At 42.8% G+C, this 26,738-nt stretch overlaps 1 protein-coding gene across 1 annotated transcript in view; it reads left to right on the top strand.

The window, feature by feature from the left end:
- The window catches only part of LOC102483416 (sushi domain-containing protein 4), a 133,167-nt gene that overhangs the window by 53,907 nt on the left and 52,522 nt on the right, over positions 1 to 26,738 (top strand). Inside the window, exon 3 of the mRNA XM_027769662.1 lies at positions 18,727 to 18,939. Coding sequence (XP_027625463.1) covers positions 18,727 to 18,939 — 213 coding nt within the window. The remainder of the gene's footprint in view (positions 1 to 18,726; positions 18,940 to 26,738) is intronic.

The raw sequence follows: 26,738 nt of genomic DNA, 5'->3' as shown, positions 1-26,738 counted from the left end.
CAGGAGAGCTGCAAAAAAGTAAGACTCTGTCTAAAAGATTTTTTTGTTCAACATAAACTTCTAGAAGAAATCGTTAAAAACAAACCTTCTGGGGGCTAGCAGGTGGTGTGGTGGTTAAGGTGCAGGATTCCCACTTGGCCAGAGTCCCTTCCAGTCCGCACCAGCCTGCCTTTTGCAGTGCACTTCTGTGATTCCAGTGAAACTTCCTGTCTATTTACTGATCCAAGTCATTTTCTTTTTTCTCTCTTTATTTTAAAGAACTATTTTATTTAACTTTTTTTTTCTTTTTTACTATTATTATTTTTTAATTTGACCAGAGAGAGACAGAGTGAAAGAGAGAAAGCGAGAAAGCAAGCCACCGGGTCCAAGACTTGAACTGCGGTAGGCCATGTGGGAGTCCAGCACTCCTATCTACCATGCCACCTGCCAGCCCCAATCCAGGTCATTTTCTAATCGTGCTTGAATAGCCTTTTGGAGCTTTCAAAACACCTAGGGATCCTTGCCTCCTGGGTGTCCCAGCTGTAAGTGGTGGACTGAGTAACTCCAAATCCCTTCTTCTTTCCATAAAGTAACAAGGCTCTGGATGCTTCAGTAATTTGCTGAAGGTCATGTGTCACTGAGGTGAGGAAGCCAGCCTAGCCAGGATTTAGAGCCAGATATTCTTCCCTCAGCCCCAGCCTGTCTAACCCCATCCCCAGAGAGCCTAAGTGAGTGTTTTGCTGGGATCACTTTTTATCTCTCATGCAGAGTTGAGGCCTAGGCTGCTTTTAGTTCTCGGCCTATCCTATTTGCCAGCTAATGAGACAAATTGTAGGCTCCATAAAAAATTAAATAGCAGCTGCTTCATTTTCTTGCTATCGAACTTTGAAATTATGATGATCTCATTTGCATGGCAGCTCAAGGTCTGACTATCTGAGCCTTCAGCATCCAAGAGCCCTGGAATTTAACCAGAATCATATGTTTTTCTCAGATTGGCTGGTATCAAATATTTTGAGCACCATTCATGAACTGAACCATTAGCCGTGTAAATGGAGCACGCAGTTCCCACTCACCCTGTTGGCTGCTAATTAATAATACCTTACAAGTGGAGGTACTACCTGCAACTTCTCACTGGAATAATATCAAAGAGATAAAATTAGAAAATGAACTGAGTTTAGAGCAAATTAGCTGAATGCTAGAGCGTGACATTCTGTGCCATTCTTTCAGTAATACAGGGAAACAGACAGATGGTGCAAACCTCAATCTTACCTAAGACCTTAGTGCCATTCTTTTGGTTGTCTGTTTTCTGGCCTATCATGACAATTTGGGCTGCATTTTGACACTAGGGCAAGACTTATCTGCTGATGGGCATTTTGACACTTGGGAAAGACTTATCTGCTGCTGTGTCAGAGATTTGAGGATTTTATAATACTTTACAAGAAAAGCAACAAGAAATATAAGCCTATTTCCGAGTCAAATAGTAAAATAGTGTATTTCTGAGTAAGAACCATGTGCAATGTTTCCCGTGCATTCATCTTAAATGAACGGAGTCCCACATTTGACCGTTCACAATTACCCTCAACCTTCGTCTATCCTATAACAGGTCGTTCAAATCCTAAGTTAGAAAGGAAGTCAGCAGGTGAAGAGATCCAATGCTTTCATGCCCTTTAGTGACTTTTTTTTTTTTTTTAAAGAAAAAGCTGCTCAGCAGCCACTCAGGCTCCCGGAGAGCCTCTGACGTCATTTGTGGCAGAGCCCTTTATCCTCCAGGTAGTGTTTAGGCTAAGATTAGGAAGAAGGATATTTGTTTTGGGGACTGATGGTATTTCATCAACCCATTTCTGATTCATCTCCTTTCTTTGCAAACCAGCTCACTCCATTGACAGCGTATTTATAATACAGTGTTTCGGAAATTAAGTAGCTTCAGATAGGATGTAACGGTTCATTATCAGGCCCGACCAGACGGCTGCTTTCCTCGGCATCCATCTGTGTTGTTTTTCTCCGAGTCTCATGGTACCTGCCCAATGCGAGCACCATTTATTTTCAGCATTGCAGGTGACCCTGGTGGGAAGGAGAGCTGTAAAGCACACCGGCGGCATTCGAGATGTCAACAGCCTCTAGACGTCCACTGCAGACCTTCAGAGTCTCGGGTGCCTCAGAGTTAATGCCACTGCTCAGGCAGGGAGGTGATTTAGAGGAACCACTAAAGGGATGTTATTTGTAGGCGCCTCTAGAATCTAATACCCACCAAAGCAGAGCTAGTCTTCTGTGCCACACTTCTCTAGAGGTATCCCACTGTTTTCATTGGAAACTGTGAGTGTGCATGTCTGTAGGGAGCCACCTGGGTCTTTCTCACTTCCCCTCAATTTTACAGTCCCATGCTATTAAAGTTTATTTTTTAAAAAATTATTTCTTAATTCCAAATGTAAATTGTAGTGAATTTAAAAGAAACAGAAAAGCATAAAGAAGAATACATAAACCTTCAGTTCAAAAATAGCACAATTAATATTTAGATCTATTTATTTTCATTCTTTTTTTTATGTACATACTTCCTTTTTGTTTCCACCTCCCCCCAAAAAAATCAAGCTATATACATTGCTTTATGCATTTTGGTTTTGATCTTTATTTTTTTAAGTTAATATATATGTTATGACTTGTTCCATAATCATTAACATTTAATGATTAGAAAATCTTCAAAAACATCAATGTCATGGTTTCAAAGCATTTTATCATGTGAACAGATCATCAGCAGTTGTTTTGGCTCAAGTGCTTCATGAATAGGTGCTCTTGAGAAAGTGTTGTCTGACCAATGTGTTTGAGTATTGGGGAGCTGTGAGATTCCATATTAGGGTAGAAGAATAGCAGGGAGTCTGGGGCTAGCAGATGGTATAATGGTTACATTGCTGGATTCCCACATAGTTGACTGCAGTTCAAGTCCTGAACCCAGCATCTTAAAACTCAGGCCAGGCACGTTTGTGTATGTGCCCAAAATCCCAACAGAAGAATGGAGGAGAAGGGATTGTGGCATGACCATTTCCCCTGGCGGGGCGGGGGGGATGATTTCTCATTTTCTGTCTCTGTTTCTCGCTGTCTCTCTGGCAAGTACATGTGTCCTATACTAAAAATCTCTCAAAAAATAAAGAAGGGAGTCTGATGCCAAGGTCATAGCATCATAGCTATGCTCATGTAGGAACTGTGGCACTAGGCTTTGAAGGCTGGCTTTTGTACAGAACAATGCCCAGATTCACCGATCTCTCTAGTTAAAGGCACTGGCCCAGGGCTGTCAGCCTAAGGAGGGGACTGGCTTTGCAGGACCATGTGTCTCAGTACAGTATAAAATGGGCAGCACTCTAGAATGTCCACCTAGTGACTGGGGGGCCGTAAGCTCACTGCTGGGTTATCCTTTTAGCCCCAGCTCTTTAGTCCTTTGCTGCTGTTCAAGCAGGGTCCTGGAGTTCTCGGGTAGACCAGATGTTGGAACTCAGTGATAAAACACTGGTGGAGTTGACGTGGCACTCCATAAACAGTAGAAGTCACATGGTAGAAACCAGATTACCTATGCTTTGTGAATGGTTAAATAAGGTCAGAAAACTACTACTTGAAGATACATTAGGATTATTGAAAAACACTAGCCCTGGCAGTTGGCATGGTGGTTAAGGGTGCTGGACTCCCACATGGCTGACTGGTGTGAGTCCTGGACCTGGTGGCTTGCTTTCTCACTTTTCCCCTCTCTCTCTCTCTCTCTCTGTCCCTCTCTGGTCAAATTAAAATAAATAAATAAATAAAGTTGGATAAAGTAATCATTTTTTTAAAAAATCAACACTAGCCTTGGCAGAATGTATCTTGTCTTTGTGTATTCTAGAATTGCTGTGACCAGGGTAGCACCTCCCTGTTCACACCAAACATACATACCTACCAAGAACGAGGCCTAGTGTGGAGGCAAGGAATGTCACATTCCTGTATTTCTCTAAGTTAAATGTAATCCAGCCAGGGAGGTTCTCCCTCACAGCCCCCACTCCTACTCACCGAGCTCCCTTCCTGAATCTGGGCAACACTCTAGGCACAGGGTATTGACCTATGAAGAGAATCCCTCGGAGGCCCAACTGTCCCCTTCCTATGCCTGCAGGAACTTTCCAGAATCTGTCTTCCCTGACACTGGCCCTGTTCCACTTCCTCCACACTACCAGAGATAAGTAGTCATGAATAGGTAGACAGTGCAGTACATGGTGTAAATAGGAAGCTTTGCAGCCGTTCACAAGAAGGAGGCTGACCTACACATGGTGGCATGCAGAGGTCTTCGAGATGGTTGGGGAAAGTATATGAACTATGTTTCATCTTTCATTTTGCTTGGAATCCCTATTCTTCTGTTGTAGAAAATTTGTTTTCTTTCTTCCTACTGTCTTACCCTGCTATGCTCTGAGCTGGCTTGTTGAAAAGGGAAAGAAAAACAACAATTCTGTTCATCAGGAATATGTTGCCCTCCCCCCTTTTTTTTTCAGTCAGAGAAGAACTACATACTCTGTAAGGGTTTGCTTGAAAGAATTCATATATGAGGAAATCCTTAATGTTTCATCCTTAAGTAAATGAAATCCTTTGTATTTGACAATCCTGATACATTTTCCTGAAGATGAATTTTGGTAGCAGTCCTAGGTATCAGTGCATCAGTAAAACACCGTCCAGCAGAGGGGAAGTACTGTAGCCCCTCTCCAAGGTACGTTAGCTGGCCCTGAGAGTACAAGGAAACAGGAAGAAGGGCCCTGGCTCCTTCCTCCCTTAGAGCTGCATGACTTTGCATAGTCGTTTAAGTTTTTTAGTCTGAAATTTCTCAGTGATACACATAAAGGAAATAATTGAGGTGAATTCTAAGATTCCTTCTAGCAATAACATCTGTAATTTCTGTATTCCTGAAAAACTTCACTTTACATATACTTGCAGATTATTTTGTAGTTTTTGGAATACTTTTATAAAAATCCCATTTGATTTATTATAAATAGCCCTGTAAAAGAGATAGGTAATACGGTATTACATTTGAAATAGATTACCGTTTAATTAAATTATCCCACCAGATTCAGATAAAGGATTCTGTAGGCACAAATTTCAATAATTGATCAAAGCAGCCATGCTGCATTGCCCAACATTGAAAATTCACAGGGGGCAGAACAGAAAAGGTGGCTGCTGGAACATCTGGGCAAGTTTTATATGGTAGCATTTTTTTCTTTTAAAGTCTACTTATTTCTTCAATGAGAGAGACCAAAAGACAAACACAGAGAGATAGGATTCTCAATAATGTCGTTCATTTATTTATTTTACCAGGGGGTGCATGTACTTGCCAGAGATAGAGAGAGAGAAGGGGAGAGGTAGAAATTCCCCCACCCCTCCATGGATATGGTCACACTGCAATTCATCCTGCTCCATTTTTCCATCCTGTTGAGATTTGGGGCATGGCATATGTGTTTTCCAAATCACCATGGCTGAGATCTGAACTGTAGTCAGTCATGTGGGATTCTGCTCCCTTAACCACCTGACTGTGGGACCAGCCTCCCAATAGGACCATGATGCCATGCTCCACCCCCAGCCTCAGGCAGCCCTGCATCATGGGCAAAAGCATGTTTGATGTACTCAGAGAGCTTTCTGAATGCAAACCCAGGAGCTTTCCACGTGAAATTCTCTCTCAGAGCATTACATTTTACCACCATGCCACTGTCTGAGCCCCTTTCATATACATTGATACAGGGGATGGAAGTAACAGTTTCCTCAAGCTAATCATTCTTAGAAACAAAGAAATGAGAAACCCTCAACAGAGCCCTCATCGCTTTGTGACTTACTGAACACATCCTGAGGTTCACTGGTCAGTGGGATCACAGATAACCCTGTGGGGAGAGAGAACAGTCCTCTTGTACACACTGTCCTAAGTCGGTGGGTGGTTTCTTTCCCACTTTCTGTTTTTCATCTTGTCCTTCTTCCCCATCTCTAACCCCTCACCCCAACAAGAGTCCCAGTGGCACTTGGGAATGTAAATGAGATGGAAAGCTTCACATGTCATCTAGAGTCTCGTTTGTGAATGAACTATTGAGGGAGGGAAGATACAGTATCGCTAAAAACGATGACTTGAAAGTGGTGACTATTAACAGTGGGATTTTCATAAAGTGACTGTGAGGACTAATCCTCTCAAACTGTTATATTGATCTCATGGGGTGGTTGTGTGGATGAAACGAGATGGTGTGTGTGTAAAACGCTTGGTAAACTGTGAAGTCGTATCCATGTGGAAAACATGTTTTAATATTGCTCTAAAGCTGTTACTCCCAGAAAAGAAGTTCGATTTAAAATATATTTTTAAAAAAATAGATAAAGAACAGACATTTTGAGATTGGGTTCTAGGAATGTTTTGAAGTTTATTTATTTATTTCATGAGAGATTGCGAGATAATTACTCCTGAAGGAGTCTCCATTTCATGCCACAATCCACCCCTTCTCTCCTCCCCCCCTTCCCCCCGCCCCACCTCAAATCTCCATCAGAGCGAATCACATGCATGTGTGGACACATACTCAGGGCGGTTACCACTGCACCATTGCCTGGCCCCTAGGGTTTTTTTTTTTTTTTTCCTTTTCTTTTTTTTTTTTTTTTTCTTAAGCTATTTATAGATTGTCTTCTGGGCTTTCCGTCTAAGTGCTTATGCTTTGGGAGGTTGCTACCAATCTTTATCAAAAAGGGACTAGGAATTTAGAAGAAGAAGGACCTGAGAAATCATCCGATTACCTCAGAGATAAGATAATAAAATCCAGAAAGATCAAGTTACATGTCCAACGTCATAGAGCAAGCTAGGCAGACAACTTCGTTTTACCCTATGAGGATTTGCTTTAGAGAAAAGCCACCTTTTTCACCATACCAATCAGTTTTTCAAAATTTATCCATGCCTTATTCAAATGTTTTAACAATGGATAATCCTAAAATATACATCAACTGCGGCATTTTCTGCCAGCATCTTCCTGTGGATAGAAGAACTCCTCGTTTTTTTCTGATGAATGGTTTCCTGTGCTTGCTTTATTTCAAAGAGATAAAAGTTTATTCTGTTTTTCCATGTTATAATATCACAATCTGGAATAATTTTGTTATGTTGCTGGGCATGCTTTTATGGAGCAGTATCATGAGACTGGAGTAAAAATCACATTATGAGTTAGCTTTGTTATCAGTTTTATTGGAGCTGAAACTGAGTGAAAGGATTTAGGAATAATTGGGTAATCAAAGCAAATTAAATCAAGAGGGGGAAAATATCAGTTCTGGCATCAAATGGGGACTGCTATGACTTCCACATCTGTGGTCTTTATCCATTTTAATCAAGTCTAAATTATGCTATTAAGACTTATTTTTGCAACGTTTACTTGCTCAGACGTAGCAGACTTATATATATATCTCTGGATATTTCTTGAAACATTAAAACAGTCTTGCTTTTTCTAGGGAAAAGTTACCTAACTTGATTAGCATCCAAATATTCAGAGTTGATATTGTGCTTATAACCATGGGTGCAGTGTTCAACGTTGTTTCTGGGTAGTAGAATTCAGATACCAAGCCTTCAACCCACATAGATGCATTCCACATCCCTCAGCTCCTTGTGTCTTCAAAAAATGAGGTTTAAGTGGTGTCTCGTTAGTATAAATTCGCTGTAATAAATAGGATATCATGCTATTGGTATGGAAAAAATATTACTATAGTAACTAGCCCGGCCTTGCTTTCTGGCGTTCATTTGCTGTGCTTCCCAAGGGATACTACTTTTGCAGTGGGAAAAAATCTGTTTAGCATAATAAATGGTAACAGCTCCCCCCGAATTTCTCAAATATGTAACTGATAATACACTATTATAGAATGACAAAACACTAAGTTCAAGAATAAGAAAATTAATTTAGAAAGCTTTGATTTCCTCTGTTACAATTTTTTGTGTTGTTTCTTATTGGGAATTTTGTCTTACACCTCTTTGTTTGCTCTGAGCTCTTTTCCCATAAATCTTAGAATCCTTGGTGTTTCCTTTTGTTGCTTTTGGTGTGATTCCTTGATGTCCAGGAGCATACACATATCCCTGTGCTTGAATCAGGCGGTGCCTCAGAGCCTCATTGCTCACCCCAATAGAGACCGCTGGAGAGGTTCTACCAGGAACCAGCCTGCTGTCTCATAGAACAAAAGCCAGAGCTCTCTGTGTACTGGAAGCTGCAGGCCCACAGATTTCCTCTCCACGCTTGGCTCTTAAAGAAGTTGGAGTTCCGTTCTCCAGAGGTTTGTGTTTTACCTTTGACTGTTTCACAGCTTAATAGCTTGGCCAAGAGGAAGACTCTATTGAGAAGCATTAATTGATCTTAGGTTTAATAGTCATTTTTAAAGATACTTAATTCTAGGGTAAGTCAGGGAAAAGGATAGCTCTAAATATTTTCTGAAATGAAGGTGACTCTAGAAAGTGAGGAGATTGCTTCTATGTGAGGCTGTGCATTTTCATTTTTTTTTTTTTGAGACTTTTTGCTATAGGGCGTGTGCATTGGCCTCTCAGACAGAGAGAGACAGAGACACAAAAAGTGATAAATCTCAACCCCCCACCCGGGGGGAGATAGCCACACTACAATCCCTTCTCCATTCTCCTCTTGGGATTCTGGGCATATACACACATGTACCTGGCCTGAGTCTCAAGCCACTGGGTCTGGGACTTGAACTGCAGCAGCCATGTGAGAGTCCAGCACTTTAACCACTACATCATGTGCTGGCTCTGTTTTCGTTCTTTAGGGACCTGGTCAAATGTTAATAGTACCACAGCTTGTAGACATTTATTGTGCATTTGCCATGTGCCAGTCATACCCTTAGATGTATTTATAGCTCACTTAAGTGTCACAATTGCCCTAGAAGTAGATACTATTCTTATAATCCCCATTATCTATGTAAAGAAACCTGAGACACAGAGGTTAAGTAATTTACCCAAGGTTACACAGCTAGAAAATGACAGAGTTGGGATTCAAACCACGCAGCCTCATTCCAGAACCTGTGTCCTTAAGCATCAGCTACATTATTTTTTTAAAAAAATATTTTATTTATTATTATTGTTATTATTTTTAATTTGATATAGGGCACATGCACTCACCAGAGAGAGAGAGAGAGAGAGAAAGAATGAGAAAGCAAGTCAACAGGTCTGGAACTAGAACCACAGTTGGCCATGTGGGAGTCTAGCCCCTTAATCACCATGCCTCCTCCTGGCCCAACCACTTAGCTACATCATTTGAAATAAATGTGTTTTCAGCTATTGGGTTGTTGGAAAGTTATGATTTTTTTTTTCTATATAAAAGTGCATGATTTTTCCAACAACTCAATATCATGACAAGGTAGAGTATATTGAAAGCTGCATTTTTCAAGCTTGGATTGTGACCCACTGAAAGAAATACACTTTGCAAACTATCATGTGTGCAGTACAGCTAATAAAATCACACAAAATGATACTCACCCATGTAGGATGCACTCTGACTTCTCCTTTCTGTTTCATTTCATTTCTAAAGAGTGCTAGTTGTGGCCCTTAAAATTGATTTGAGGGCTTACTGTATGGTCAGGACTTGCAGATCAAAAACTACTTAGATGCAAGTTCCCCCTTTGAGAGGCTCAGGGTACGATCATTTGTCGAATGAATGCATGTCAGCAACTTCCTCCCCAGTGGCCAGCACTGTGAGCTGACAGAGTAAAGGTATAAACAGATTATAATTTTCCTTTCCTCACCTATGTTTTTCTAAAATACTTTTCCCTCTGCTTCCCTTTTCTTTTTAAAAATGAAGAGCTAAAATTTTGTCAAACATAGGAACAGAGTTTGACTGGAACATAGGTCAAGAAAAATTTAATTATGATCTGAGTATTGAAATGTTTGTCACTTTTATGCATTTTCCCATTGGTTTTAGTTGCAATTTTCACACAGTGTCTAAATCTTCTCCTGTTTCTACCACATGTTGGTTCTGGGACCCCCTCTTATTCCTGCAAGGGTTCCCTCTGGTCTTTGCTGGATTCTCCTCTACAGCAGGTTAGTTCAGATGAGCTTTCCTCCAGTTCCGTCTCTACTCGAGGCAAGGCATTTCCCAGCAGTCCCAGGGCCCAGTTTAATCAGTCCTTCTGGTATGTCCCAGAAGATTCTTGGCAGCCCCTACACTGTCTGTTACTGGGGAGAAGTTTGAACCCAACCTGAGGGTTTGAACCCAACCTTGGCTCAGATGGGCCTCCAGGATGTGTAAAACTTTTCTAGAAGTCTGGCTTCTGATGGGCTGGTGGTCAAGGCATAGGTAGCCCAGATGTACTGTTGGCTGTAGGCTGGCTGGAAAGTTCTGGCATGCCAGGTAGTTCAGTCCTATCAGATCACTTACATTTGTGTTAGAGACTTAATGGGTTTGGCCAAGAATAATGTCTGTAATGTTGCCTTTCTCTTCCTTTTCCTTTCATTGCTGATGGCTTGTTATAGATGCCATGCTAGCTCAGATGATTTTGGGTATTTATCTTTTCCTAGATAAGATAGAATATCACTACTTAGTAAAATAGGGTATTTTTTAAGAGCAAGGGCTTTTTGAGGTGGTGGAGAAATTCCAGGCAGTAGATGGTGAGGTGAATGCTGGTAATGAGGAGATGGTTGAAAAGCCCGTCATCAGTAGATTTTAGGGTTAACATCAATCATTTTAGTTCATACTCTTTATTCAACAAACCCAGGTGACTAAACTTCCACAGTCTTTAAAAATGGGAAACTTTTTTAAAAAATGTTTCTCTCATGGAACAGAAGATTCCCTCCACAGTACAAAAGTTTATTGAAGAGATATTCTACAAGTTGTATAGCTTAAAAGAAACATTATCGGCATTGCTGGTGATGATAAAAAGGCAGATTTCATCCTGTGGGAAGCTGGAATTAGAATGTTTAGCACTGATGGAGAAAAGCCCTGAAGTGGTTAAGAGGGACTTCCTCAAGTTCAAGACGTCTGTCTGTCTTTATTATTTTACTGTTGAGGGCAATATGTACTTCAGTCTCTAGGACTAACTCTATTTAATGAAACCAATATCTGAGTCTAGGTTGTGTTTTCCCCCAAGAGCATCTTTCATCACCAGAAATGTACTTCCTATCATGCCATGGTCAGTAGAGTTTTGATGACTGGCTGCCTGGATTCTTGAGGGTTTTAAGTGACAAGTAGTGTTCTCTGGCCCATCATGTCAAGATTTTGTGCTTGGAGATAGTGGCTTTGCAGGAGCTGTGAGGATTGATTTTTTTTTTTTTTTTGAGAGAGATTTTTGCTATAGGGCACATGTGCTCACCAGAGAGACAGAGAGAGGGACAAAGAGATGAAAAGCATGAAATAACCCCCCAGGGGGGGTGGCTATGCCATAATCCCTTCTCTTCCATTCTCCTCTCAGGATTTTAGGCTCACATGCACATGCACCTGGCATGAATTTTAAGTGGCCAGGTCTGGGACTCAAATCGTGGTCAATGACGTGGGAGTCCAGTGACGTAACTATTGCACCATCTACTGGTCCCATGAGAATTGATTCTTATCAAATCGTTAAACATCTCATTCAGCATTGCTATTTGCTTAGCTCTGTTTTTTATTTTTTTTAATTTTTTCATTTTTATGTCTATTATTTATTTCCATGAAAGAGAGACTAACACAGGGTCGAGGAGGATCCCAACAGGGTCTTCATGTTGCCATCCATCCCTAGTCTTAGCCGGCCTGGATCACGGGCAAGCGTACATCTGGTGTGTATAGAGCAGTCCCAGAACATGAACCCAGGACCTTCCCCAGGTGGATCCAGTTGCGTTGTTTCTGCATCACCGCCTGGCCTCTCAGCCCTGTTTAAACAGGTTTGGGGACTCAAAAATGTATATAAATGTTCTTTTCTTCAAAGAGGTTATATTATCATGCAGACTTGAGCATTCGTAAAGTGAAGTATGCCAGGGAAAGACTATGGGAGACAGCACTGTTAGCAGCAGGAGCACGGATGTGTGAGTCAGAGACCCCAGTTTTAGTCTCAGGCCGGCAAGTAGCTATTGCAGTAACTAGACTAATCTCTCAACTCCTCCAGCCCTGGCGTCCTCCTCTGGGAGACAAAGGGATAGGAACAGTGACCTCTAAGGTGGCTTTAATACCCCCTGTGGAAGACTGACAGCAAGGGCTATGGGAGGGGGCAAGTCTTGGGGCTGCTCTGGATTCTCGTTAGAATTTGCAGACATGTCTGTTTAACCTTTTGCTGGAATGGCACTTTCTCACTATGTCCAGGACCCTTTCACTAAGTAAATGCATACAAAATCAATTTTTGTGTCTATATCCTATGTCTTCTCCCAAAGACTCATATGGAAGTTTACAGAAGAATGGAAACCCAGCCCTAATTCTAAATTGATTTCACTACATTTGATACACTCTTCCTTTCTAGAATAAGAATTTTCAGTTATAATAAGCCAAAAGATTGCTTTTCACACCTCTTTCATTTTTATGATTCTTTTCAAAGACTTCTTACGTTGCTCACGGTAAAACTGTCTGGTAGGTTTCAGCAGGCTCAAAAGTAACCAAACCAGAGGTGTCAAGACCTTATAATGAGACTGAGGGTTTGATGCATTCACTTCTTTGTGTAAGAAGAGAGAGGCACTCTCAATCCCTGTCACTCATGCTGTGTTTGGTTAGGAGAAAAGAGAAAGAGGGTGTCTTGGCCTTCATTAAGAACCAAAGCCCAAATCACAACACTGTCCTTGACTTGTTCCTGGGGTCACCAGTGCCAGTGATGGGGATGCCAGTACCTGAGAGGATGATGCTGGCTGAGAGAGTGGCCTCTTAGTGCCAGTACCAAAGGGGACTGCAGGCTGGGACTATACACCTGGGCTGTTCAGGTCTCAGGGCCCAAGCACCGTCCCTACCTGAACTTAAGGATCCAAGAGAAATGACATTCTCTGGTGTCAGGGACAGTGTCTGTGCCAGAGCTGGTAGTGTAGTTTAGTTCCCATTCAAAGGCCTAAATCCAGGAGCACTAAGGATCTAAGTTCTGAGTCCAAGTCACAAGGCAGGAGAAGACCAGATATCCCAGCCTAAGGACAGTGAGGCAGAGGAAGAATCCTTTCATACTCTGTCATTTTGTTCATAGTCTCCAGGGGATTGCATTCAGGATGAGACCCACCCACAGTGTGGATGGTCATCTGTTTTATCCAGTCTACCAGTTCAGGTGCATACCCAGAATAACATTTAGCCAAATACCTGGGCACTCCTTGGCCTGGTCAACTTGATCCATAAAATTAACCATTGCAAAGTCTGCCCCTTGTATATAAGTGTGACACACTGAATTGAACTTAGAAAGCCCTGCTAGGGTATGCCACTTTTAAGGACTGACTAAAGTGGAATGTTCCCTTTGCCTCTCACTGTCCCCCCCGCCCCCCCCCAAAAAAAAAGTTGGAAATTGTTTTGTGAATGCTTTTCTCCAAGCTATGATTACTTAGTCCCAAAGCATCAGAATTTGAAGAATGGGAAGAAGATAGATTGGAACTTCAAGAATACAGGTTCCTAGGATAAGATTATTTGAGTGGGCCTGCATGCAAATTGTTTCCCACTCTTCTTTCCTAACACCTAAACAGACCTAGTCTTTAATGAATATGTTATCTTATGGGGCTGACCATCATCATTATAGAAGGACACTAACAGAACAGCTCTACAGAAAAAATGACCCAGGCTGGGAATTGATCCTCTAGGGGATAATTTAAAAAGTGGAATCTGAAGCTCTGGCAGGCCCTAGAAAATTACTATCTTGCTCAATGGGATTAGTTGTCCAAAATGAAGAATATTTTCTTCTCGTGCCATCCCATCTTCTGATTGCTCTCTTTTCACCACCTGATCTTTGTCCCTGCTAACACATTGGCTGTGTGCCATTGGCCAGCAGCATTTCTGCTCATCCACGCTGTGTCAGGCGTGGAACCCAGAGGCTAACTATGGTTACCTCAAAGCAGAGCGGTGGATGGCAGTGCTTCTTTAAAAGGAAAGGGATGCACAAAGAGTACAGAATTGGATCCATGAGGAAATTCTACTGTTCTCATGTCATAATTTTTATGAAGCTTTCATCGCTATTTATTTTAGCAGGAGACATTTTTTAATGAATTTGGGGCTAGATCTTCTGCTGTCCTTGGAATCTCAGGAGAAGATTATAAAAAATTAAGGAATCCAGTTCACTCATATTAGGAGAAGGGAAGAAGGTGAAAGGATGTTAGAGGGGAATTGGGTGTTGGAGGGGGACACAGATGGCTCAACCAGATCTCTAGTGTAGACCTACTGCTGGCCCTGACATTGGAGGCTGAGGTGTTTAGAGTTGTGGATTAGGAGAAGGTTATAAAAAATTAGGGAATCCAGTTCACTCAATATTTGGAGAAGGGAAAAATGTGAAAGGGTGTTAGCGGGGAGCACATCTGGGCTGTGAGAGGATACATCACACCTCTCTCATCTGTGGAATCCATAAGCTTCTGGGGCTTTGGGGGGTCATGAGCATTACTATTTGGTGGGTAAGGACAGTGATGAGTGCAGCAGAGCAGTTGGCATGTGGCCTCATCTGTGTCTCCACCCATCTACCCATCCACCCACTTACCATCTACCCATCTGGCCATCCATCTATCTGCCCATCATCTATCATCTGCCCATCTGTCCATCTCTCCATCCTTTATTAGCAGGACTGTGGAATGACCACTGTGCACCATGTAAGGTCCTGAGGAGGTGAGGAATAATACTAATCTCCCTCTCCTGGAGTTCCCAGCCCAGAGGAGAAGACAGCTAGGTAGATCAAGGATGATAGAGTTAGGTGACTTGAGCCAGGGTGGGAAGAGAGGCCTCCTCTTCAGAGTCTGATAGGGGAGGGCAGGCTCTCTGGAAGAGGTGCTCTCTCAGCTGAATCTTAGTGGATAAGTACATTATGGGGAAAACCCTTCCATCAGTAGAGGTTCAGACATGACTTCCCTTCCTGTTTGAGTGAAAGACAAGTCCTTCCTCCTGGGTTTAGGTCCCTTCTTTCTCAGGTGGTAGCAAATTACCATGCCTGCCTCCCCTCACTTGTCCTCCTCCACAACCCTTTATTCTCCAATGTATTCTCCCTATTGCATAGAAGCATCTTCAGATCTGTTTCATCTGAAACAGATGAAACAATTCAAATTTTTTTAAGTTTGTTTATTCCATGGGTGCGAGAGACAGAGAAAGAGAGACAGAGATACAGCATCCTTGACAGAGTCTCGATGCCACCATCCAACCCCAGCCTCCATCAGCCAGGATCATGGGTGCAAACATGTCCTGCCTACTCAGGGAGGTCTTCTGATGTGAACTGGCAACCTTCCTGCGTGGGTCTGCCTTGCAGATTGCGGCACCACTCTGGCTCCCATCTAGAAATTTTACTACAATAGTGGCTTATCTACTCAGGTCCTAGTTCCTGGGTAGCTGCCTCCCTGTGTGCTTCCGTTCACATAAGCAGACACTGCCTCCCCCCACCCCCCACCGCGGCACAATGCCTTCCTGGCCTAAAGCCACCTTGGCAGAAGACCCGGTGTTCTCTCTCTTCAGCCATCTTTGCTCAGCTGATCAGAACAGTGAGTGTGGTCTGTCTGACCCAGCCTCCTTGCTTCTGGAAACTCTTTCCTTGTTTCAGGGACTCCAGTCAGATCCTCCTCCCCCTTGGCCCTTGTTCTGCTATGTCCTTTGTGGGTGTCCCTTAATTATGTGCAGTTCCTGCTCTTCTCCCATGCTGCCCCCAGGAGAGTACACCCACTCATATCTTCAGCCACTGCAGATGCAGGGCCGGGCAGTGTGGGAGCTCAGGCTTGTTCTCCAGCTGATCACCTGGCATCTCTACCTGGGTGTTTCCAAGAACTCAGACTCACTGTGCCCCACACTTGACCCCTTGTGCTTTTCTCTGGTCATTCATCTTGTCCTGTCAACCCTGCTGCATGTCACCACCAGCTCTCTTGTCCTCCACAGCAGCACCTGGGAGGTATCTGGCTACCTCTCTGTTAACTTCCCCCCAACCCAGCCCCCATCTGTCAGTCACCAGGCTTGGTGGCTGTGTCCTTCACATCTCTCCTGGCCCTTCCCATTCCACTGTCTCTGCCTTATTTCTGAGTCACTAGTTGTCCCCTGGATGACTGCAGGAGCCTTTCAGTTCCACAGTTCCCAAAGGCTGGTCCTTGCACAGGGGCTGCCCTAGTCATTTGGAGAAATTTTTGAGGACAGGCCTTAGCTACTACAGTAACAAGTTGGATGATTTCTAAGGACATGATATATCGTAAAGATAAGAAAACAATTGACTCAAAACCTTAAAAAAAAAAAAAAAAAAAAAAAGGAGTACAGGCCCTAGGCCCACCCCACGCAGACAGAACCAGGGTCAGTGGGTCTGTCTTTCTACAAAGCTGTCCCCATGATTGTGATGTGCGGCTAGTGACCTGGGAGCTGTTTCGAATGGTCTCCTTACCCATGTCTGGTTGTACTCATCAGTCCTGGACACGGGTGCCAAAGAGATCACTTTAAAAATCCAAATCTGAGTCTAATCTTGCCCCTGTTCAAAACTCAGTCCTGTCTCCCCATGCTCTCATCCCATGCATGAAGTCCAAGCTCTGAGCTAACATGGCCTTCCAGGTCTGCTTTCCCTTTCTTTATCTCAAGCCCCCACCTCCAGCAGGCACCCTGGCAGGACCCCTCATTTCCACTGCTGTGCCTTCTGGCCTGTATCTGCAGCTCCCTTCTCCCCTCTGGCTGGCCAGTGCCTGCGCGTTATAAGGATTCAGCCTCAGGCCTTCTGGAGGGTTATTCTGTACTCTGTTTCAGCGCGCTTACCTTGTCCTTGTCCTTCTGTGACCACCCAGAAACCAGATAAATCCTCCAAGAGCCTCAGCGATCCTTACTGCCTTGTGGGGCTTGGTTGAGATTTTTTTTTTCTTTTCTTTTTTGATTTTTGCAATAGAGCATGTGCACTCGCCAGGAAGAGACAAAGAGAGTGAAAGTGAGAAATCACCACGCAGGAGGATGGCCATGCTGCAATCCCTTCTCCTCTCAGGATTTTGGGCATGCACACACAGGCACTTGGTGTGATTTTTGAGCCACTGAGTCTGAGACTCAAACCATGATCGGCCATGTGAGAGTCCAGCGCCCTAACCCTCACGACACCTGCTGGCCCCTCAGTGAGATTATTTGATGGTACCTAGCCCATCCCGGCACTAGCAGACTGTGCTGGGGGCAGGGGTAAAGGGAGTATCAACCCTCCACTAGATAGAGCTACGCACGTGTCGTGCATTACTTCACAACAGGACGTTCGGAGGAATGCGTCGTTAGGCAATTTCATCTCTAGAAACAACAGAGTGTACACAAACCTCGCTGGTATAGCTAGTTACACACTTCGGCCGTGTGGTACAGCCTATTATAATATAGGACCACTATTGTATATGCAGCCCATTGTTGACCAAAACATTGTTTTGCAATTGTTTTGACTGTATTTGTTCTCAGTAACTATTCAGCAAGGATTTGTTGATTGACTTTGTGAGTAAAACGATGGGGTAGAATGCCTTTGTGGAACTCAGGAGTTTGCGTTCTCCCCTCTGAGGATACATTGATGCACCCAGAAACCCTCCTTCATCCCTGGGCTCTCCTAGTCAGCTCACGACATCCATATGTGTTTCAAAAATGTGTCTTCACCCCAGCCACCTGGGCACAAAATCTCAGACCTTACCCCAATATCCTGTTGGTTGGCAAGGGGATCCTGAAACCGAAGTGTCTCACACACTTGTATTCTCCTGGCTGTCTGCTTCACTCTTGTGCCCTTCCAGTCCCCATCACCTCTTGCCTACACCACTGCCTTGGTCTCCTGACTGAGCTTTAGAACTCTCTTTTTTTAGTTCATCCCTCTGGCTTTGTGCCATCAACCTCATTTATTCATTCGGCAAACATTTATGGAGCACTTTTGTTGCATGACACTGGTATAGCTTCTGGTGACACAGAGATGAAATAGCCCCAGGACCTATCCTTGACAGGACCCACAGATGGGTACCAGAGGTAGTCATTCTACAAATTATTCAAGTGTAGTGTTTGTTCCAGTGGTGGAATAAAATGGGGATGAGGTGTGAGGAGAGTCGGATGGAGGCAGCTGGGAGGATGAGAAACATGATCTGGGGCCTGAGGAGTGGGTGTTCCTCTGACAGAAGGGATGGGGCAAGGGAAGGGGAAACACGGGCATTCACAGCCCACCTGGGCTATAACCATCGCGCCCACTTGTTGCTCCCTGAACACGCCCTGCCATCCCCCCTGTCCCGGTCATGGCTGTTCCATTCTTGCTGACAGGACGTGCCCATGCCGCCAGAGAGCTGTCTTTAAATTTTACTAGACCTTCAAGGCCAGCTCGAATTTCACCTCCCTGGCCTCTCTGGACTACTTTTGCCTCCTTGCACTAGCCAGCGTTTTGTGCCTCTGTGTGGCACTGGTTACTCTATTCCTTTTGTTTACTTTTCCTTTTCTCCCTTCTACTAGAACTTCCTTGAAAGGCTAACCTGGTCATTGGACTGAAAACTCTAATAAGCGCTTTTGTAAGGAGAAAGCAAAGAGCAGACTAAAACGCGCACTGGAGTATGTATGGTCTTGGCTTTGCAGCTGGTATGGTTGGAGGGCTCTAGGGCGTGTGCAGTCAACAGTGTCTGTCCTTTGTCTCGGAAGGCCCTTGCCATTAGACGAGTATACTCAGAGGCACCTTTTTCTCTCTCTGTCAATGTAGGTTTCGATGACCTTCACGTGTGTGCTGACCCAGGAGTCCCTGAGAATGGCTTCAGGACCCCCAGTGGAGGGGTTTTCTTTGAAAGCTCTGTAGCCCGATTTCACTGCCAAGACGGATTCAAGCTGAAAGGCTCTACAAAGAGACTGTGTATGAAACATCTTAATGGAACCCTAGGCTGGATCCCAAGTGATAAACCCGTCTGTGTGCAAGAAGGTAAAGTAAAGCGCTTAACCTCTCCTCAGAAGCCAGGCGTGTGGCTCAGCGTGCACAGCCATGGGGTGTGGGGCCGTGTGTGACAGAGGGTGGGCTCTGTGTTTCAGGGCTAACCCTGCCTGCTGGTGGAAAAGCATGAGTGTGTAATGAGGACGGGGGAGGGGATAAGTTCATCTCAGCATTAGAAGGAATAGTCTTCCTTCTCCATCTCAATTACAATTCAATTTATCACCATTTTTGTCAATGCGAGAGAGAGCAGTCCTGATAACATTAGGGCTATTTATTATCAGGCTGCCAGCTCAGCACCCATTTCCATGTTACTCAATAAAAAGTGAAGTAAATATATTGTGCAAAAACAGTATTTAGTGACATAGAAGATTTATGTTACTCAGGATTAAATCAATTACTACTACTTATCAGTTCTGTGTTAGACATGATTCATTTAAGAATAAAACTAGCTGTGACAAGCAGTGACAGATTGACAAGGTAGACATTTATTTCTAGCAATTATCCCTAAATTTATTGGTTGTGATAAGATATTCATTTACTTCTAGTAATTATGCTAAATCCATTGGTTGAAACAAAATATACACACACACGCACATGTATATTTGTATGTGTGTTTGTATATATGTGTGTATGTATATATAGTTGTAGTATATACATATACACACATATGTATATGTGTATATACATACATACACACACACACACACATATATATATATATTTGTTTTTACCCTTCAGCATATTTGAGTTTTTAAAAATGAATCGAGTAACTAATTGGAATGCCAAATTATTGATTATATATCTCAGAAGATCAGCAAGGCTGAAGTTGTAATAGCCATGAATCAAGAATTAATTCAAACTCCAGATTTCAATGAGGCATAGAACTTATATTTCATTGAGTTCATTAGAAATTAGTTTTAGTTCTTCAACATGGTTATTGATTTTATTTTGTAATGATTTTATTTCAAAACGAAGCTTTTATAATAATGATATATAAACTATTACTATGATTAAATGCTTACTTTCCTTAAGAAAGTTTTTAAATAATTAAATTAGACAAGAATTTCTTGAGTTTATGGAAATTACAAAAGGATGAGTAAGAGGGTATCTTGCCCTTAACGTACTTGTTATCTTTGCTTTTATTTTCAAGGTATAATAAAAAAGCTGAAATCAATACAACAAGAATTATAGCATTATAATTTATTTTTTAAATAAATTCATTTTTAAGGAATTGCTTATTTAATTTTATTTGTCATTATTATTATTTTTTAATTTGCTTCAGGGCATGTGCACTCACAAAAGAGACAGAGAGAAAGATAAAGAGAGGGAGGGAAGGTGAGAAAGCAAGCCACCAGGTCTGGGACTCCAACTGCTGTCAGTCACAGGCTTTCCGGCGCCTTAAGCACCATGCTACCTGCTGGCCCCATAAATTCATTTTTTACTCCTCTGTGTAGACTGTTCAGGTGTGGTTTTCATAGGTCCTATTTAATTACAAGTTTCGTGCCAGCTCTGTAGCACAGTAGTCAAGCCCCATGCATATGGAGACAGATCCCATACGGCAGGCTGAAAACATGCTGGCTGTGTTCATGTCTAAAATCCTGACAGGATGGAGCGGTGGATTTTGGCATGACCATGCTCCATTGGGGAGTACTGTTTCTGGCTCTCTTTGGTGAGCACACATACTTTCTAGCAATAAAATTTTTTAGGTTTATTTCTTTTATATGTAAGTACATATCGGGTCATTGGAAAAGTTATGACAGAAATACATCATGACTTTTCAAATGACCCAATACATAAAATAAAGATATATACATATAATAATAAATATATAAAGTAATAGATATATAATATAGTATGTGTGCGTATATATGTATGTATGTATACAGACACACACACACAAACACACTTCCATGCTAAAACCTATGACCTAAGTTATCCAATGCATGCTTAAAAACCAGTCAGGCTTGAGACCAGCAGATGGCGTAATGATTACATTGCTAGACTCCCACGTAGTTGATCACGATTCAAGTCCTGGACCTGGTAGCTTAAAACTCACACTGGGCACATGTGCATGCATGCCCAAAATCCCAAGAGGAGACTGAAGGAGAAAGGATTGCAGTCTGGCTATACCCTCTGGAAGGGGATTTCTCACTTTCTGTCTTTCTGACTCTCCGTTAAGTACATGCAGCCCATAGCAAAAATCTCTCTAAAAAACAAACAAATAAAACCAGTCAGGTTCAGGGACATCAGAGAACAAAGAAAAGCCAAAATAAGCTTCCTAATTATTGTCCAGACATGAAGGATCTTTTTAATTTTATTATCCTGGAGGAAAAAAAGAATTTGTTACTTTTTAGATGAGCTTCCACCCAACTCCATGCATAAGAATACACTAGGTAGTAATTTCAAGAAAGGGAATGAGAAGTCACTTGGAGTAGGAGGTGTCTTCCATTGTGCAGGTGTGGGTGCATGGTTCTTACCATTTAGCCCCAGGTGTGTGGGAGGGCCTGTGTATGTGGGATATAGTGAGGAGCCAGCTTTTCTGGTATGTAACCTCTTGCAATGCCATGTGTTTCTAAAGCCGGGTCCACATCTCCAGATCCAGTCATGACATTGTGCTCTGATGTTATTTTGGAAAGTTTGGAAGAACAGCTGTTGCCTCTCTAAGTGCCATGGTGTATTTGTTTTTAATCTTCATAGTAATTTTGTTGATCTTTGAAAGATCTGTGTAGAAAGATTGATTCTGTTGTCCTGGTGATGGAGAAAATCATCTTTGTTAATGCCCTAGGTGTTCGTTAGTTTCTGTAGTTTGCAGGGAGGAGGGGGCGCCTAGAAGCCTAGACCATGAGATGGCAGTGAAGAAGCTAAATTGTTTCTTCTTGCTTTGTAACTAGTCTTTGCTCCCCAGTCAGGATTTATGCTGGGTGAATAATAAGGGCTGCTGAATTAATTTTTTTCTCTGCTAGGTCATTCTTAGAAGGCTAGTGGATTTTTATAGTGGAAGTAATAATGATAACAACAATGGTTTATTGTTTTGATAGGTTGTTGAAGTTTAAAAGTGCTGTCAGTTTCTCTATTCACATGGGCGATCACTGGACAAGAGGAGTCTTATTGTTCTCATTTCCTGATTAAGAGACTGAGGTTCAGAGGGGTTCTCTCATTTTGTCAAGGTCACACAGCAATTAATCCTAAACCAGCATTTAATCCTAAACCAACATGTTTATCCTCTATAAGGAATTAATTAATTAAACCGAAACCAGGATTTGTATCCTCTATAAGGTTGTGTCTGACCTTTCCAGAAACCCCATTCTAATCCGTTACATAAGAGCACATTGTCAACATAAATGACATCATCCAGGTTCAGGGGTGCAAAAAATGTATAGTAGGGCCAGCCTATAACAGAGTGGTGAGGGAGCCAGGTCTTACATAGCCACTGGGAGTTCAAATCCCAGCTCCAGAGATTTGAAAAACCTACTGGGCACATGTGTGTGTGTGCCCAAAGTCCCTGATGGAGAAATGGAGAAGGGTTTGCAGTGTGACTAATCCCCATTGAAGGATGCCTTCTGTCTATATATTTCTCTCATTCTCTCTTTCTCCCTAACAAGTGCATGTACCCTCTGGCAGAAAGAAAAGACTAATAGTAATCATATAATCCAAACCCTCATTCTGATTTAGTTTGTTTTTTAAATTTATTTATTTATTTTTTTGACCAGTAGAGAAATGGTTATCAGCGAAGTTAAGAGCCTTTCCTGAATTAAATGATGATTCAGAGACAAAGCTGTTCTAGCCCTAGGGCTTGTCACTGCTACCTGGATTCCTTCCAGTCTTTCATCCTGCTGGGCAGTTCTGTTGAGATGCAAACTAAGAGGGAAAACTAAGTCGTGCTTATTAAAATGCTTTATCGCTGCGAAGTGTACTGCAGAAGCAAGATGATATTAGGCCAGTGTTCTCCTGGGCATTCACACAGATTCCCTGTCACTTATTCTCTACCTCATTCTGTCACAGGTGCCATCTACCCTCCCTTCTCACATGGCCCCTTTATTCCAGTCTAAATTGCTTATTTCAGGTAACTCAATTTATACAAGTTTAGACTTATTAGAACCAGTTCTGCAGGGAATTAAGTCATTTTATGGCACTCAAAGTCTTTGCCATGAGAAGTGTCTATGCTTTTCCAAGCTCCTTCCATAAGACTGGAGCCTGCTCGGCCCAAGTGTGAGTGAAAATATCTGCGGTCCCAGGAGCAGGGGAGGTGACTGTATGGTGGGGAGGACACCCTGCAAATGACAAAGGACTGAAAATCCCACAGACACAGGGCTGCTGATGGAGCAAGTACATCCGCTGACTCAAGTCAGCGTGCCGGCCATCATGTGAGCCTCTTCCTTCCGAAACCACTTAGCAAGGTCCACTCAGGCATGGTTTCTCTGGGTTAAATATTGGGTCTTTGGGAAAATCATGACTTATTTTTCTATGTAAAAATGTGCCATGACTTTTCTGATGACCCAACATATCCATTTCCCACATTTCATGGGAAAAGGTAGAGGGGAAATAAGATTGACTTCGCATGAATTTACTTTACAAACACTCAATGCTGGTTTCCATTTTAGGACATGGAAACATGCTGCTCCCTTCCTGAAACAGTGTTGTGTTAATTCAGGCTTTGTTTTGCACATCATAAAAAGACAGTGTGTTTTGGGGGCCAACAAGTGGTTAAGACACTAAATCCCATATGGTCAACTCTGTGGTTCAAGTCCCAGACCTAGTGGCTTGAAAAACACACTGGGCATGTATGTGTGCATGCCCAAAATCCCAAGAGGAGAATGGAGAAAAAAGAATTGTGTCATGGCCTTCTTCCCCCCCTCCCCCAGGGGTGATTTCTTACTTTCCCTCTCCAGTGAGTGTACACACCCTATGGCAAAAATGTCAAATATATATTTAAAGTAAATATCCCTAAGAGACTAAAATAAAATCAGTTCAAGGGGGCAGCAGGTGGCATGGTGGTTAAAGGTGCTGGATTCTCACATGGCTGACTGTGGTTCAAGTCCTGGACCTGGCGGCCTGCTTTCTTGCTTTCCCTTTGTCGCTTTCTCTGTGTGTGTGCGTCTCTGTCTGGTCAAATTAAAAATAATAATAACAAATTGAATTAAATAAATAATTCTTTTAAAAAATCAGTTCGGGGTCCATATATATTATGAACAATTATTATATGGGGGATGGGGACAAAGAATCAGCCATTATTGTCTTGTCAAAACAAGTACATTGTTGGGACCAGCAGTTAGCGTAATGGCTATGTCGCTGGACTCCCATGTAGTCGACTGTGGTTCGAGTCCCAGACCTGGTGGCTTAAACTCATGCTGGGCACGTGTGCGTGTGTGCCCAAGATCCCGAGAGGAGAATGAAGGAGAAGGGATTGCGGCGTGGCCATCCCCCAGGGGTTGATTTCTCGCTTTCTATCTCTGTCTCTCTGTCTGTCTGGTGAGCACATGCGCCCTATAGCAAAAACCTCTTCAGAAAAAAATAAAGAAAAACAAGTACATTGCCAATACTAGTGACAATATTTCCTAACTTGAACCATTTTTTGGTACACCTGAGCTACAGAATACATCTCAGCTCCTGTGGCATTGTTTATACCAGATGGATAGGAGTTTGTGTATTGCCTTTTTAAATGAGAAACTAGATAACTTATTGCACATAGTTCCAGGGTAGGGTGAGAGTCTAAATTCCTCCTCCCTCTGGATTCTCATTCCTGGGAAGGCCTTTTTGACACGTTTAAAAGTCAGCTCCCTCTAGCAGGAGCTTCAATATCTATGTGGCTACCGTGTGTCCCTTGCGCACCTTTGGGTGTAGACAACATAAACAATGCTATCTTTTCTTCTTTGAGTTTCCTTTTCTGGAATATGTCCTTTTTCAAGTGAAAGGAGACTAAACTAGAGCCACTGCAGATTTAAATTTTTAAGGAATGCGGAAATGGAGCTTCAACATCTGAAGACTTCTTCACAGAGGACTCTTTCTCTATAGGGTAGAGGAGGGACCTTGCTCTCTCTGTCTTTCTTGAGCAGCTCTGAGAATAGTCACGGTTGCATTGGTCAGTCGGTTTCAAGTCAACTTCAGGTATGACTATATTAAGCTGTATAGTGTTTTCATGAAGCCGAGTGTTCACAGGTGAAACAGAACTTGCCAGAACAACCTAAAACCACTGAATTTCTCTTCTTTATCCCAGCATAATGTCATTGAGAGAGCTTACGCATGCCTCAATGCCTCTGTGGAGCGTCACTTGCGCTGAATGAACTGACTGAGCAGGAGATTGTCCCAGGAAATTCTCCCTCTGTAGTTGGCCTGTCAGTTCCTTTGAGCTAGAGAGGAGCAGGTAGCCACGCTGAAGATGGGAGTTTAATCCACACTTTTAGTGTACCCCTGAAGTGCCACATCTCTAAGTAAAGCCCCATCTTTGGGATGGTTCTCCTCATTGTGAGAAAAACTCATCTTTTGCTTGAAACTCAGGGAACAACCTTCAGTCCTAAATGAAGAGTAAGGCTTCAGGGTGAATCTGTGGCACGAGAGTGAAGGGAAACACGGGCCTGTGAAATCTGCCCAACACTCAAAGAACAGCCTCATCTGATCTTTCAGAGCATCTGTAAGGAAAGAGCCCTGGATCGAGGTGGGACAAGCAGGTACAAATACACGCTATGGCCATTTTGCAGTGGTGACCAGCCCAGGCTCTCACTAGGTGGTACCGTTTATTACCTGCATGTCCAAGCAGGTGCTTCTCATCCATGAGGGTCACAGGCCTAATGCATTGGCAGCCCCATTGTCCTGCCTGTCTTCTTAGTCACTTGGCCATTGGCCTGGTAGACACCATCTGCCTTTGTCTTACCTGGTGCTCCCCATAGCTTTTCAGCAACTGGTCTGATTAAGATCCACATTCTGTAGGTCTGTCTTGGCCCACCAATATTCAGTGAGTCTTTCTGGAGCTGCTGGGGAGTTTTGCTAGCCTTTTCTTTTATTGATGTTTGAGTTCTAGGCACAGTTGGCTTCAACCTTTTTTTTTTTTTTAAGTTTATTTATTTCTTCTATGAGAGAGGGACAGACACAAGTACCCAAACAGTCCCCACACTGTCATCCACTCCTGCTCTTAGCCATTTGGGATCCTGGGTATAAGCATGTATGCCCTGCATGCATAGAGAGGGAACCGGATCCCACATGGCTGACCACAGATCAAATCCTGGCCCTGGCAACTTGAAAAATGCTCCAAGTGGCTGTGTATGTGCACGCCCCAAATCCTGTCAGGTTGGAGAAATGGAGACGGGGTTGCAGTGTGACCATGAGCCCTTGGGCAGTGCTTTATCCCTCTTTGTCTCTGTCTGTCTGTCTCTCCCTCTGGCAAGTGCAACTAAAAAAGAAAAAATTAAAAAATCTAGATCTTCTGCATTTGAATGTTTGGAGTGGGACCAAGGAATGTGCATTTTTAAAAAACTCTCCCCTGATTCTTATACATAAAAATGTTTGAAACCTATTTATTCAGAGATATGGTGTGATATTGCTTTGCAAGGAGGAGGATAGGATATGATTTTCTCTAAGAGTTCCTTGGAGATCATTCATTCTAAGAATCACAGATGTCAGTGTTGTCATTTCACAAAGGGGAAACAGAGCCCTTTCAAAATTCGGGTGACATACACATGTCACACAGCAAGTAAGCTGGGCATCGGACCAGTGTCCAGACTCTGCCCAGTGGTGGTATCCAACTCAGGTGTGTGTCAGAATCACCTGAGGAACTTTTAAAAACAAAAGTACCTGGG

The sequence above is a fragment of the Tupaia chinensis genome, unplaced genomic scaffold (genome assembly GCF_000334495.1).
Source record: "Tupaia chinensis unplaced genomic scaffold, TupChi_1.0 Scaffold150175_1, whole genome shotgun sequence".
Taxonomy (NCBI): Eukaryota; Metazoa; Chordata; class Mammalia; order Scandentia; family Tupaiidae; genus Tupaia; species Tupaia belangeri.
The sequence above is the reverse complement of the archived record's forward strand: the minus strand, read 5'-3'. Positions and strand labels throughout refer to the sequence as shown.